Below are 14,844 nucleotides of genomic sequence, written 5' to 3'. Positions count from 1 at the left end.
CATCTCATATCCTCCAAATATAAACTCTCACTCCTATACACTCTCACAAAAACAGTTATGACCTTCTTTTTTGGGGGGCGGGGAATGGAGTCTCGCTCTGTTGCCCAGGCTGGAGTGCAGTGGCACGATCTGGGCTCACTGCAACCTCCGCCTCTTGGGTTCAAGTGATTCTTCTGCCTCAGCCTCCCAAGTAGCTGGGCATGCACCACCGCACCCAGCTAATTTTTGTATTTTTAGTAGAGACGGGGTTTCACCATGTTGGCCAGGCTGGTCTCCAACTCCTGACCTCAGGTGATCCACCCACCTCAGCCTCCCAAAGTGCTGGGATTACAGGCGTGAGTCACCGCACCCGGCCCATTTATGACCATCTTTAATCTGCAATCTCCAGATAGACACTACCAACCCACACATGTGAATACATATTAGATTCTCGCCAGTTAAATACATATCAAATTCCAAACTAAGAATTCATATAAACACATTTTCACATACACAAAACCACCCCCACAAATCTCACACCCTCCAAAATCCAAAATAAATCTTCCTGACATTCTCAAGTACACACTAACCCAACCACCCAAGATACATACGTGTGTGCGGTAAATTTTAGATACATGTGTAGCCTACAATTTACAAATAATATACCACTACTTTTTATTTGTAAATTCCACATAAGTAAGCGATTCTTACACAAACTTTTCTTGACTTTGGCCACACTCTTGTATCCACAACTTGTGCTACTAAGTGAACAGACTATGACTAATGGCCTGTTCTTCCACTTCGCAGCTGCTCATATCATTGACAAATGAGTGTATTAGAACATGCATGCTGGCTGATCATTCTGATCAAGTCAACAAGCTTCACAACTTACTCAATGAGGTCATCCGTGAGAACTTCACTGATTTTACGAGGACAGGAACTACTTTGTTGAACTGCATCACGGTTTCAACTGCTGAGGTTTTCCTCAAGCTTTTGCATTGATTGGAATGTGAGAAGCACGGCCAAGACACACTCTGGGGTTCCCACTGCATTGTTAAACCCTCCTCCCTCACTTCAGGGCCAGGCTAGCAAGGGAAAGGAGCAAGGCCTAGGCGTCCCGCAGGGCCCCCCGCCCCACCGAAAAGCTATGAAAGCTCCCGCCTTGAGCGCCGCCACAGGCCTGCTCTGGCCACAATGTGGGGTCGCCCCGCGGACACTGGTGACCAGTGGGAGCATGACCAGGAGGCGATTACCTTCTGATCACACTTGGTTTTATTTTTAGGTAACACCAAGAAGGACGCCATGAGAGCGAAGGCCGTTGGTAACCGCCCTTTGCTCTCGCGCTGCTCCTCTCCCCGCCATGAACCGCCAGCAACAGACCCTCAGAGCGGTTGAGAGCGCCCGCGGCGCGCTGGAACCCCGCCTGCCTCAAGGCTCGTGCGCAGGCGCACGGGGCAGGCCTGGAGCCCGCCCTGGGAGCGCCCCGCTGGAGATGGGGAAATGGAGGGACAAGGCACCTGGGTGCTTCCTGGGGCCAGGCAAGGCCTCCTCATTTGAACCTCCATGACCTGCCTCTAAGAAACCAGTGCGTCCGCAACGGCCACTCCCAGTTTTCAGTAATACAAACCTGCAGTCCATGCACTTAGGTAACACTCTTGCTGAAAGGTTTACCTTTGGAGGGTTTATCCTAAAGCAAAGTATCCTCAAAGTGCATGTCTTGCATTCCCTTTCGACTGCATTTATTTCATTCCTGCTCATTCCTTTCAAAAAATAGTATGCCCTGTTTTCCTACTCAGTCTGGAGATTCCATTAAGGAACATTTCTGGCAAAGAAGTTTAGACCTGAAAACACACTCCAAAATATACCTTCTTCTGACTCCATTCCCAGAGTTTTTCCGACCGCATTCAAATGATTTCTAGAAATGTTTTTGTTATAGCTTTGATCAATTTCAGTTGACAGAGCAGCAGATAGTAAGGGAACAATTCCACACTCCCCCACCCCCGACTCTGCAACACAGTGCAGAATTCCAATTGGCAAGAAAAAACTAGTAGAGAAGCAACTCAGTGACTTGAGTTTGTAATAGTTTCAGAAGAAACTTTAATCGTCACATCCTTTCTGCTCGTTTGCAGGATTCCTATCATCTGTCTTCATGTGATAACACTGAAGAGCCTTCACGTCTACCCCGACCCAGGGCCTCAAGTGCAGAGACTGAGAGGTGGGCATGACACAGCATGGAGCCGCCATTCCTCTACTGTTCCCTGATGGGGTGGAAGAGCATGTGTCCTCTGAACAGGGGATCCAAGCCCTGAGATGTTCTCTCTCAGCAGTCAGTGTGGCCCAGGACTTTCTATGGGCATGCTCAGAGAGCAGTGGCCAAAGGACTTCTAGCCACCACCTCCCATGGTCAGTCTTCACAAATTACCTTTGGCTAATTTGATTGTCTCTCCTCCTGGGGTCTAGGACTTCACACATGTACAGAAGTCATTGCAGAGTTGAGACAAGACACTGTTCCACAGTATATTTTTTGTATACTGGTGAGAAAAAGACTCATTCAAATCCTGTATCAAAGCCGTGTGTGAGAATCTTGAGAATGCATCCGCTGACTGACTTGACAAGGAAGGAAGTAACCAAGAATTCTGAGTATGATATTTTTGCCTCAACATCCCTCTTAGATGAAGATATTGATTGAAAATCATTTAAGTTTGAACTGTGATAAAAGATCTAGTTCTCAGAAAGATCTCCAAAGCGTATACGATTTGTTTTGTTTTGTTTTGTCAAGTTTACCATGATTTTGCTTGAATTGCTCTCCGTTGATCTTCTCAGCTAAGATCGAGATAGAGTTGCACAGCGGAAGAGGGCTGCATGTAAGAAGACAGTTCTGTCTCAGAGGACAAAAGGCCTGGGAGCTCACCCAGACAGGCAGTCACTGTGTGGAGGTCACTCCCCTCCCAGTGGCCACTGTGGAGGCATTTCATAGAAATGCTTGCTGGACCATTCAGGTTTAGAGTTGGGACAAAACCAACAATTCATGAGGATATTGGACAGGAGTTAGGAAATGACCTCACACAACTGGGGCAAGGAGGGGAGAACCCTGGGCTTGAGACTTGCAATCCACCGCCTGCCCCTGCAGTGTGGTCCTTATTACATTTTCCTGTAACTCTGCCTTCTTGAGTCCAAATGTCTTCAAAAGGGGTAAACGCTTCGTAAGTGCCAACAGGGTGTGTTTCAGTGAATGTTAGCAATGTGCACCGGTCTGGCTGAAGGCCTCTTCCGTTCCCCAATACCCTCCAATCAGTGCAAAATTACCCCGCCCAGCAGGCAGTGATGTGTGTGTCTCAGAAGATTTTGTTGCTGTGCTCTGAGTACTCACTCCTCATCTCCTTTGACCGGTTTCCTAACACTCCCCTTGTTCACAACACAGAACATGAGTGTTCTTTCCTGTCATTTTGACGCTGATAAACGGACAGTGATTCTCAGTGTGAAAATGAGAATGAAGTTTTTTTAAAGACAGGCTACAATAATTCCCACGCAGAGAAGCACGTGCAATGACACTAGATTCCAAACAGCAAGACTCTATGGTGAAGATGAAGCCAACAGTGAGCTGACAGAGGCCAGCCAGGATTCACACATGGGAGGGGATGCATGGGAATGGGGATGGGACATTGGTGGATAGCATCCTGGCGTGTCTCAGAATGAACATGGGTTGTGGATTTCTAACTCCTGGAGAAACCACAGCTCTAGGAATTGTAAGCTGCTTTATGTTAGGAAAGAAAAAGACAGTGTCTGCCCTCCTGTCCCTTACAACTGTGCTTGCTGCCACTAAACCTGGAAGCTGAGAAGGGTATAATGGCTACTCCTGACTTCCTCTCATCAAATCAGCCTGCTATTGTTTTCTGCAATGGTCGTGTTTTGTGGTGAAGCCAAGATTCACACCTGAGTCTCCTTACCGCAAGGAAGTGCATCCCCTGTTGAAATTCATCAAGAGTGGGAAAGAGCCAAAGTGGGAAGGAGCATGGGTTGATGGGCACAAAAGTAGGTCTCTTGATAAAGAATGGAAGTAAAGGGGAAATCAGGTGTAAGCTTTTGCTGTGAGTCGGGACAATTTGAAAGTTGCCTAAAGAGATGCACACCATCTGTGTTGCTGCCGTCCAGTTGGAAGGGAAACTCAGGTTCTTGCCTAATGGCTGAAGCCCTTCACAGAATGTCCCCCACCCCTACCAGCTGCCCACTGCCCCTCCCCCTCTGCAGAATGTCTGGGGGCCTATGTTCCAAACCTATTTACTTTCAAATTTTCCCTGCTCCACTTGGACTCAGGAGCAACTGCTGAGCCAGATCACTCTCTTGGTCCTACCCTTGACTTTTCTCATTGCGGAAACTGCCAGACAGCGGTGGTCAGTGCCCAGCCTGAGGGGATGGCTTCAAATGGAGGTGAGCCTGTAGGGATGGGGGCATTATCCAAGTCTGCCATGCCTCAACTCCTTGGGAATTCAAATTTGACACTGCCCCTGGGGACAGTTGATAGGGCTGATGTTGAGGGAGGGAGCACTGGATGTCCCCAAGGACATCACACCTGGGGATGGCCATGGCACCCTGAGTCTGTGGTTAGGGAGGACGAATCCTTAGAGGTGGACCAAGATGCTTGGGGGAATACACCGTGTAGGGGAAAGGTTGGAGTGGATGGATTGATCCTTTCTAGAGGGAGACAGGTCATGTCATTGTGTGTTTGTAGGGAGTGGTGGGATCTTGTTGTGCTGGTGGCCCCGGGAGGATGACAGGCAAGCCTGAGTCCTATGCCGTGTCTTCAGACACCTGGAAGGTGCCCTTCCATAGTGTTCAGAGGGATTTAGACTGGAGTTTTCTAGATCTTAGGGAGGAGTGGGGAGAAGTGGTCTCAGCCGGAAAACTCTTGGGTGGGTTGACTGTGACAGACCTTGTAGTGACAACCTCTGGGTGGGCGAGGCTGGGGGCTACTGTAACTGCCACAGCCCGGAGCCTCTCAGCTCCCTCCCAGAGTTGGCTTCTCTGTCAGTTCAGGTAGCTGTTGACTTTGATTTAACAGGGGTGGGGGCAGATGGGGAAGTTCAGGCAACACAGGGCCTGGGCTTCCTGAGTCGTTCTGAATTGCTTGCCCTTTTGTGGAAGCTCAGGTCTTCAGACCCACTTCCTCTTGTCTGCTAGCTCATGGCCTGTCCTCTGCACTTTGTGTTACTGTGGAGATGAAGAATTTGCTCCTATTCCATTTATACAGCCTCATGAATGGGGGACAGGTGTGGATTCTTGCTGGTTCTCAGTGGAAGGGTCTGGAAAGGCTGGTTTCTACTCCTTCCTCTACTCCTTGAGTAGAGGAAGTAGAGGAATGAGAGTAGCGCACAAATAGGAAGATGGTTCTCTTAATATTATTATTCAAGGTAGGATGTGCGTCCTGAATGATGAGGTGCATGTGCTATATCCCTTATTCCCCTTGACCAGAGACTGCATGAGGTGCTAGTGAATACAGATGAGTTCCAGACAACTTTGCCTTCCCTGGCCCGTGGCCCAAGAACCTCTTGTTCTTGGTTGGCCACTATGTTCAGTTATTGGGAGCTCAAAGGAGAAGGACCAGAGATGGGCTCCTTATCCCACTACCTATTGTCACCTGAGCAGCAGCTGTGAAAATGCCTAGACACCTCCCCTGATAGCCCTGCTGCTCACCATTTGCTGGCTGTGTTCTAATCGTGTGCAGCTGTTGCTGGCTGTGCAGTGACACTATCTCAGGGGACTCCACCACTGCCTCTCAGACCTCTCCCTGGGAAGAGAGCTTCCTGAGTGGCAGCTGGGACCATCAAGCACTGAGGAAAGGGTGGCCCAAATCTGACCCCTCTTTAGCACTTGCTGTTGGTGGTGCCAGGACAATCACTTGTATGCTGGGCATGACGAGTTATGGATTATCTTCAGGGTTCGTAGGGCACTGGCTTGGGAAAGATTTCCATCCAGTGGTTTTCTTTTGTTGTGTTTGAGCTAGGAAAGACAGGGGTTTACAAGAGCTTCAGGAAAAGGAAGATTGAAGAGGAGATGGGGCCATAATATTCGGAAGCTCCTAACTTCCTGTCGGCCTTCTGAGTGCCAGGCACTGCCCTGGGGTAGGCCCCTCACCTGTTGCTGAGCACGCTGAGGACCACCAAGCTGCTGAGAGACTCATCCCTGACCCATGGCTTGGGAGATCCTGTGAGGCTGACAGGGTCTGCCAGGGACACCCGAGGGAGACCCTCGGGCAGCGAAGGCTTAGCTGTTGCTTCTAGGGGGACAGGGGTCAGGGAGTCTTGGTGTCCGGGGCCAGGCTCTCTAGTGGAGTGACTCTCCCGTGGAGGAATAGAGCATCTGATGCACACTCAGGGACACTTACATGCTGCAGAGTTTCCCTGTCACATGCCCTCAGCTGTTGGGACTCCCCTCTGATTCCCCAGTGACTAGTGTAGACCTGGCGACCCCAGCTCATTCACCTCTTTCCTTTGTCTCCACAGCATACCCAGTGCTGGGACCAGGCGTGACCATCAACCCTGGCACCTCCCTGTCTGTGTTCACAACTCTGCCCTTCGCCACACCTGCTCCCGGCCCAGCACAGGGGCCACCCCTCATGACTGCAGGGGTTCCTACAGGAGGCCCACTGGTGCTGCCTGCCTTCCCCAGCACATCTCTGGTGGCAGGACAGGATGGCCACGGCCCAAGTGGGGCCGCGGCTTCCAACGTCTTTGTCCAGATGAGGACAGAGGTGGGGCCTGTGAAGGCCCCTCAGGCGCAGACCTTGGTCCTAACTCAGGCCCCCCTCGTCTGGCAGGCTCCAGGCACCCTCTGTGGAGGTGTCGTGTGTCCGCCTCCCCTACTCCTGGCAGCTACTCCTGTGGTGCCTGTTATGGCTGCCCAGGTGGTTGGGGGCACCCAGGCCTGTGAGGGAGGCTGGTCCCAGGGCCTTCCTCTTCCACCACCACCACCACCAGTTGCCCAGATGCCCCCCATCGTGTCTCCAGCGAATACTGGGCCATGCCCACAAGGGGCTCATGGAGAGGGCAGCCTGGCTTCCTCCCAGGCTAAGTCCCCGCCGGACAACTCCTGTAACCCCAAGAGTGTCTATGAGAACTTCCGACTCTGGCAGCACTACAAGCCCCTGGCCCGGAGGCACCTTCCCCAGAGTCCTGACACCGAAGCACTTTCCTGCTTCCTCATGTGAGTGCCCTCGGGGCACAGGAGCTCATCCTGCAGCTCACATGTAAAGAGGCTGCTGGATGGACAGGAGAGCTTGTTCATCCGCTGTTCAGGGGAGCTTGCAGGGCGGTTGTGAGGGTGATGGGTTGCACTATGGGAAGGTACCTTTTCAACAACATTAATCTGCCTGCGGCTCAGGACAGACTGTCAGGGGCCTCATCTCAACTGCCCGTCACTGTCCCATGAGTCCAGTCAATCCTTACTTTCAATAATTTTCACAACAATGTTTACAGAAGGCCCAGGTCAGAGAGGGTTTCTGGTGTGACGTGAGCTACGGTTTGGGTTTAGGTCTTTGAGTACACACCCCAGTGCCTCCCCTTGAACCCAGTATTGATGGCCAGGAGCACATCACATCAGGCTGGGAGGAGGAGCTGCAGGGCCCAGATGGAACCTGGTACATGCCCGCAGTTCTGCCGAGGTCCAGTTAGCACAGCGGTGGTGGAGCCTTCACAGGGGGATGGTCTTGGGCCCCACACTGGGGTCGATGCTGGGCAGGTATTTGCATCTTCACCCTCAATCCCTCCCAGAAAAAGGGACAATGATGCTTCATTCAGGGGATGGTGAAGAGATGACTTGAGCTCACATATGACATGCATAGCACAGTGCCTGGAACATGCTATGACACATTACATGATAGCAATTATGATTACCGTCCCCATTACTATCATTATCAGGACTAGGCCATCTAGGAGAGAACTCCCCAAAGCCACAGGCTCCAGTGATAGCTCTGAGTGCACCACATGCCCAGCAGCCCAGGGCCGTGGACTGTGGTGACTGTGAGGCAGCAACGTCAGCATCTGGAAGAGTTTGTGGTTTCATTCCCAGTCCCAACCTCTCTCCACACTGCGGTGCCTCTGTGACCCTGTGTTTCCCACTGATGAGCAAACGGGAGCTTGAGCACATCCACCTTGCAACACACTGGCCGTTCCCCTAGGGAAGTTCCCTGCCTGGGGTGTAGGTGAAAGGTGACCCCATCTTCATCCCCAACAATCTCACTTCCCCCGCACCCTGGAACTGGTTGCATTCCCCCTTGGAGCGGAGTCCCGGTGCACTGGGGACCCTGATTCTTGGAGTGGAGCTGCCCCAGGCTCACAGGCCTTTGCCATGTCTCCTGTGGGAATGTGGGAAGCTGTACCTGGCTGCTTGCAGTGGGCTTGGACACGGCTCTGCTTTGGTTCTGGACGTGTGCTCCTGCTCCTCATGCTCCAGGACCCTGAGGCTGCGTCCCCAGGGGCTGCCTTACTCCAGAGTCCCCAGGAAGGTGGTTAAATACTCAGTCCTGGGGCCCTGGAACCTGCACTTTAACCCTCGCTCCCAGGTCATTCTGTGTGCACACTGTCTCATTCAGCTCAGGCTCCGCCATAACAAATCCCATAGACTGGGTGCTTTATCAAGACACATTCATGTCTCCCAGTTCCAGAGGCCAGAAGTCCCAGATCAAGGTGACAGCAGATTGGGTGTCTGGTCAGGGTCCTCTTCCTGGCTGGAGAGAGCTGCCTCTGGCTGTGTCCCCTTGTGGCTGAGAGGAAGAGCCCTGGCATCTCCTCCTGGCCTTATCAGGGCTCCCATTCCATGACTGGGACCCACGCTCATGACCTGCTCTGACCCTGATTGCCTCCAAATACTGACACACTGGCCCTGAGGGCTTCAGCACAGAAATGTTGGGGGCACACATGTTCCACCCATAGTACTGACTTCACTTCTCAACACTGAGGACCCGAGAGGCAGTCGGAGAGGCCACTTGGTAGCTTGTGTTGATGTTTGATCTTGCAGTCGTGTCCTGGGGCCTGAGGAGCCCACCTGGGGGAGAACAGGACAGGGACATGGCAGGACAGGTGTGGGGAGGACAGGGGCCAGGTGTTGGGACCAGGTGGGCTTGGGATGAAGGGTGGGCTTATAGACTGGGACTGACTGCACTGGTTTACAGCCCAGTTCTCCGATCCCTGGCCCGGCGGAAGCCCACCATGAGCCTGGAGGAGGGACTGTGGCGGGCCGTGCGGGAATGGCAGCACACAAGCAACTTTGACCGGATGATCTTCTACGAGATGGCGGAAAAGTGAGTCTGGGGTCCTTGGGGCAGGGCCCGCATGGCAGTGTGAGAGTGAGTGACAGAGGCCTGGTGGCCGTGGTGGCTTCTCAGCGTGGAGCATGAGGGGGATGTGGACAAACACAAGACGCTCTGGGCCCCTGGCTCCCTCAGGAAGCTGCTCCTACCACCTAGAGTGCTCTGGGGTCTCAGTCCTCACTATTGGGAAGCAGCCCTGCCTGGCCTGGGGCCTACCCCTGCCTTGACACTGGAGGTCATGGCGGGAGCAGCCAGCATCGCAGCCCAAAGTGGGTCACTTCCAGCTGTGGGAATGGGGAGAAGGGCTGCTAGTGACTATAGACAAGAGTGGGGTGCAGGCTCCTCACAGCAGTGGCCAGAAGTCGGTTTTCTCCCATCCCAGCCCGACCAGGGAGTTGGGTCGGGGAGACCTGTGCCCAGGACACCGTGAGCCCCATCTCTGGCCTGACCGCCTTTGCTCCTGGGCAGTCCCCTCCGTGAAGACAGACAGCCAGCAGCCTCAGGGGAAAGGCGCCCTGTCCTCTGGGCTCAGCTTGTGCTTCTTCCTGATCATTGGTCTCCCAGGCCTTGTGGCCCTGGCTTATCTTTGAGGGGCCCACAGTCCCAACCTCAGGACTCCTGCATCTGGGCATCATCCCTGACGCCTTCTGCCATCAACCCCACCCCTGGCCAGCTGAAACCTGGAGGAGGGATCCCCTGGGACCCTCCTGGACATCGTGGCCCTGACTTGAGTCAGGAAGCCCCGTTGATGCCATGGGCTCTACAGGGGCCGGGTGAGGGAGGCTGAGCCCAGAATTCTGGGAGCAGCTCCCTCCTGGGACTGGGGGATGGCACCTAGTGAAGGGCTGGACAGTCCACCGGAGGCACTTCCTCCCATCCCTGCCCTCGGCCGCTGCCTGGTCCTGGGGAAAGGGGGCCTGGACCCTCTCAGCACAGCCTGGGCCTCCTTCACCCCCAGGTTCCTGGAGTTTGAGGCTGAGGAGGAGATGCAGCTTCAGAAATCGCAACTGATGAAGGGGCCCCAGTGCCTGCCTCCTCCAGCCCCACCGAGGCTTGAACCTCAAGGACTTCCAGCCCCTGAGGTGGACAAGCAGCCAGGTATGGCTTCCCACATTCCCACAGGAGCCATGGCAAAGGCCAAACGGGCCAAGGGAGGCCACCGTGCCCACACCACATGCTTCCCTTCAAGAGGGAGATCTTCTCCCTCCAACAGGACAGCTTCCAGGTGCATACATTGGGTATTGACCTGGTCAAGTTTCCTAGCTACTCTCTCCCCTCGCTCATCCAAAACTCCACACATGCTGTGCCCAGGAAGCAGGGATGGGCGAGGAGACTACACAGCATATTGGTGGCTCCGAACTTCCTCCCAAGCGATGCTGTCTCACATGTGCCCCTCCTGCCTCCTCCGGGGGTGCTGCGGTTCAGGTGGTCCTGACCCACCTGGGACCTACTTCACATCCTCAAGCCCTGCCCTCCCCTGTGTGGTGCAGGCAGGAGGAGTGGCCCTCACCACACCCATCCTCCTCCCTCTCTGCCTCAGTGTACCTTCCCAGCAAGGCCGGCCCCAAGGCCCCGACTGCCTGCCTGCCACCACCCAGGCCCCAGAGGCCAGCGGAGACCAAGGCCCGCCTGCCACCACGCAGGCCCCACCGGCGAGCAGAGACCAAGGCCCGCCTGCCACCACCCAGGCCCCAGAGGCCAGCGGAGACCAAGGTCCCCGAGGAGATTCCTCCAGAAGTGGTGCAGGAGTATGTGGACATCATGGAGGAGCTGCTGGGGCCTCCCCTCGGGGCCACAGGGGAGCCCGAGAAACAACGGGAAGAGGGCGAAGTGAAGCAGCCACAGGAAGAGGACTGGACATCCCCAGACCCGGGCCTCCTGAGCTACATTGACAAGCTGTGTTCCCAGAAGGACTTTGTCACCAAGGTGGGCTGGCCTGGAGTGCTGGGGTCTGCAGGATTCCAGGGGGTAGCACTCCCAGGTCCTTAGAATTAAGCTCTGTTCCTTAGTTACTCAGCAGTGCGTGTATTTCCATGGATTTGAGTGTCTGTGTACGTGACTGTGTGTGTCTGTGTGTTGCTGTGTGTTTGTGTCTGTGATTTGTTACCGTGTGTCTTTCTTTGTGTGTCTGTGTGGGTGTGAGTGTGGAGTGTGTATGCTGTGTCTGTGTCTTTTCCTGTGCCGTATGTGGGTCTGTTTGTGTGCCTGTGTGTGGTTTGTGTGTCTCTGTCTGTGTGTGCGTATGCTACCAGGTCTGCGGTCTGTGTCTGTAGCTGGTAGTCGCCATGATGTGAGACAGCCCCACGAGGGTGGGGACGAGGTGCTTGCAGCTTTCTGCATCTCTTCTGGGTGTCCTTGGCTCCGGGTTACTCCCTGTGCAGGAAGTTCACGCCTTCTTCCTTCTGTTTCCAGGTGGAGGCCGTCATTCACCCCCGATTCCTGGAAGAAGTGCTTTCCCCAGATCCACAGATGGATTTCTTGGCCCTAAGCCAGGAGCTGGAGCAGGAGGAAGGACTCACCCTTGCCCAGGTACTCCAGGGGCTGGAGGGACCCAGCACACAAGGCCCACCTGATTGTCTAACCCCACCCTGCTGGGGATGCTGGGCTTCTTGGGGAGCCACTCCGGGGTGGGAAGATGCAGGTTCAGAGGGAGTAGGATGGAGAGGAGCCAGGGATGGGAGTCAGGATGCAAGCTGCAGTGAGGCCCAACGGGATGCCCGGCAGAGCCACACCCTCTCCCTTTGACATAAAGCCCAGCTGCCTCAGGCTTCCCTGCCTCCCGCCCAAGTGTCCTGGTCTCCACCACCCTGGGCCCTGCTCACACCCAGGGTAGTGCCAGTAAGTGCCCCCTTTCCTTCCGCAGCTAGTGGAGAAGCGCCTCCTATCCTTGAAGGAGAAAGAGCATGTGAGGGCAGCCCCTAGTCATGGCATGGCCCGGTTGGACTCAAGTTCTTCTAAATTTGCAGCTGGCCAAGGAGCAGAGAGAGACATCTCTGACCCCCAACAAGGGGTTGGCATGGAAACCTGCCCACCCCAGACGGCTGCCCGGGACCCTCAGGGACAAGGCAGAGCCCAAACTGGCATGGCCAGGTCCAAAGACTCTGCTGTGCTTTTAGGATGTCAGGATTCCCCTGGGCTGAGAGCTGCCCGGCCAACCTCTCCTCCCCAGGACCACAGACCCACCTGCCCTGGCCTGGGGACCAAGGACACCTTTGATATCCCTGGAGGATCTCCTGTCAGGGAGTCAAACGGGCTGGCTCAGGGGTCAAATGAGGAGGAGGAGCTCCCCAGCCTGGCCTTCTTCTTGGGTTCCCATCATAAGCTGCTGCCCTGGTGGCTACCCCAGAGCCCTGTCCCTGAGTCAGGCCTTCTCAGCCCAGAAAAGTGGGGACCCCAGAGAACTCTTCAGTCCCCATCTGCTCCGAGAAGAGGCCTCAGCCTAGCAGCCTCTCCTGCCACAAAGTCCAAGAAGCGACCTCTCTTCAGAAGCGCATCCCCTGCCGAAAAGACAACCCACCCAGGGCCTGGGCTCAGAGTCTCTGGGGAGGAATCCCTGGCTTGGGGGCTGGGTGGCCCCTCACAGTCTCAAAAGAGAAAGGGTGACCCTTTGGTCTCCAGGAAGAAGAAGAAGCGGCATTGTAGCCAATAGGGGCTTCCGGGCAGGTTTTCTGGTGCCAGTCCCCAAGGGTGGGGGTCTGGCATTCGATGCCCCAAAGCAGTCAAAAGCTTCTTCCTCCCCAACGCTGATCTTGCTGGGCCTTAGCTTTGGAGGGTAGGGGAGGGAGGGGAGGGGAGGGAGAGGGTGGCTGAATGGGGAGGGCAGGGAGGGAGGGGAGAGGAGGGAGAGTGTGGCTGAATGGGTAGGGCAGGGAGGGAGGGGAGAGGAGGGAGAGGGTGGCTGAATGGGGGAGGGCAGGAAGGGAGGTCCTGGGGGGAAGGGGCTGGGGGGTGGGAAGCAGTGCCTTGGGGGTCTTATGTGTAAATGTGAATAAATGTAGTTGTGTTGGAAAATGCTCTCAGGGCTGCTGCCTCTGTCCTCGGGACTGTGCTGCTCCGTGGAGGGTATCTGTGAGGGTGGGCAGAGGAACTGGGAGATGCCAGGCACTGGGAACCCACAGGGGCTGGCCCCACTTTTTCCCCCTGGTGTGGGGAGCCCCTTCAGTTGCTCCAGGGACTGACAGATGCCAAGAAAGCCCTGATCCCTCCCACCACCCACTCATAAAGCCCTGCCTGCATTCGGGAGGCTTCTTGGAACCTCCCATCGTTATCAGTATCCCCAGAAAATCCTGGGATTAGGGAGACCTGGCTGGCTCTTGTTCTGCTCAGTGGGAGCTGAGGAGAAGGCAGCCGCCTGCAACATGAACATGGGGAGAGGCAGCTGCTCCTGCTTAATCCTCATCAGGAAGAGCACGGGCACTGGGCCGAGTGGAGACGTTGAGGTGACCGTCCACATGGGTGTGTTTGGGATACAACGATGGATGGGGAGCAGGGGAAGTCCCTTTGCCTGTTTCTGGGCAGGAGAGAGTCTTGTCCAACTAGCTGAAGGAGATGCTCCTTGCTGTGGCCACAGGGACTGGCCTCAGGGGCCCTCAGGGTCCTCCATGGAGCCCCCCACAGCTATGATTCCCTTCCCGTATGATGACTGAACTTGTGTGGAATTGATGTCAACACAGATTTACCTTGGTATCTAAGACGGTTCCCTCCCAGTACACCATCATCAATGGGGACAAGCATGACCAGCCCACCAGGCACAGGGTGGGTATCTGCTAGTTCCAGGACCAGGGGAACTGGGGCCCAGGCTGAGAGGGGTTGAGGGTCAGCCACCCTTCTGCCAGGCACAGACCCCAAGGGCAGAGCAGGGCCTGCCTGGGATGTGGCATTGGCTGTCTGGGAAGTGCCCTGGGAGTCGGGGGCTAGGTGTTCGCTGAAGGGAGACTTCCAGAGTCTGTGAGTGAGATGAGGACTACATCAGGAGAGGGACTGAGGCTGGGGAGGACACTCTGCTCTTTCCCAGGTTGTCCTGTCCTCCCAGTCTCTGCTGAACTCCCCTCACCCCAGAGCCAACTTCTGCCCCCCTTACCCCTAACCCACCTCTTAGAATCTCAGATCCCAGCATGGACAGGACCCAGCACCCGCCCTGGTTCCCTCCTGGCCAACACCTTCTTCTCCACAGTCTGAGTTCTGATTCCTCCACCACGGCCCTTTTTGGCTCAGGACCCCTATGATTGCCAGGGCGCTGGTCCCAGCACTGCCTGCATGCAGAGCTGTGGTCATGGCGCTGGGGGCTGGCCCAGCAGCAGAGGCTGGTGGGGCAAAATGGTCTGGCACACAGTGGCCTGGCCCCTCAGTCAAGTGACAAAGGGAGCCATGTTTGGGTCCTCTCTGGCCCCCTCTACCCACAGAACACAGCAGTCAGCCAGACAGATGCCCCTCTGCCCCCTCCCCTCTGTTCGACGTGGGCAGTGTTGGAGGCCTGCTGTCCTCTGTGGCCTTTAGGAAGGAGAGTTTATCTTGGCAGGGCTTCCCCAGCTCAGTGCACATCAGGCCCTCGGGGAAAATGT

General features: G+C 55.3%; 1 protein-coding gene and 1 long non-coding RNA gene across 2 annotated transcripts in view; one reads left to right on the top strand and one right to left on the bottom strand.

The window, feature by feature from the left end:
- The window catches only part of LOC103247558 (uncharacterized), a 60,934-nt gene extending 59,566 nt beyond the window's left edge, over positions 1–1,368 (bottom strand). Inside the window, exon 1 of the long non-coding RNA XR_012094103.1 lies at positions 1,233–1,368. This is a non-coding gene — a long non-coding RNA (uncharacterized lncRNA). The remainder of the gene's footprint in view (positions 1–1,232) is intronic.
- Positions 1,369–3,935: 2,567 nt separating this feature from the next.
- On the top strand, positions 3,936–12,932 carry LOC103247560 (NUT family member 2A-like). The gene is given in 8 exon segments (XM_008019685.3): positions 3,936–4,248; positions 4,250–4,407; positions 6,480–7,179; positions 9,146–9,274; positions 10,242–10,381; positions 10,824–11,209; positions 11,696–11,812; positions 12,147–12,932. Coding segments are annotated over 8 exon segments (2,634 nt in total). The 5' UTR covers positions 3,936–4,030.
- Positions 12,933–14,844: the final 1,912 nt, after the last annotated feature.

This window comes from Chlorocebus sabaeus, chromosome 9 (assembly GCF_047675955.1).
Source record: "Chlorocebus sabaeus isolate Y175 chromosome 9, mChlSab1.0.hap1, whole genome shotgun sequence".
NCBI classification, from domain to species: Eukaryota; Metazoa; Chordata; class Mammalia; order Primates; family Cercopithecidae; genus Chlorocebus; species Chlorocebus sabaeus.
This window is presented reverse-complemented; position numbering and strand designations above follow the sequence as displayed.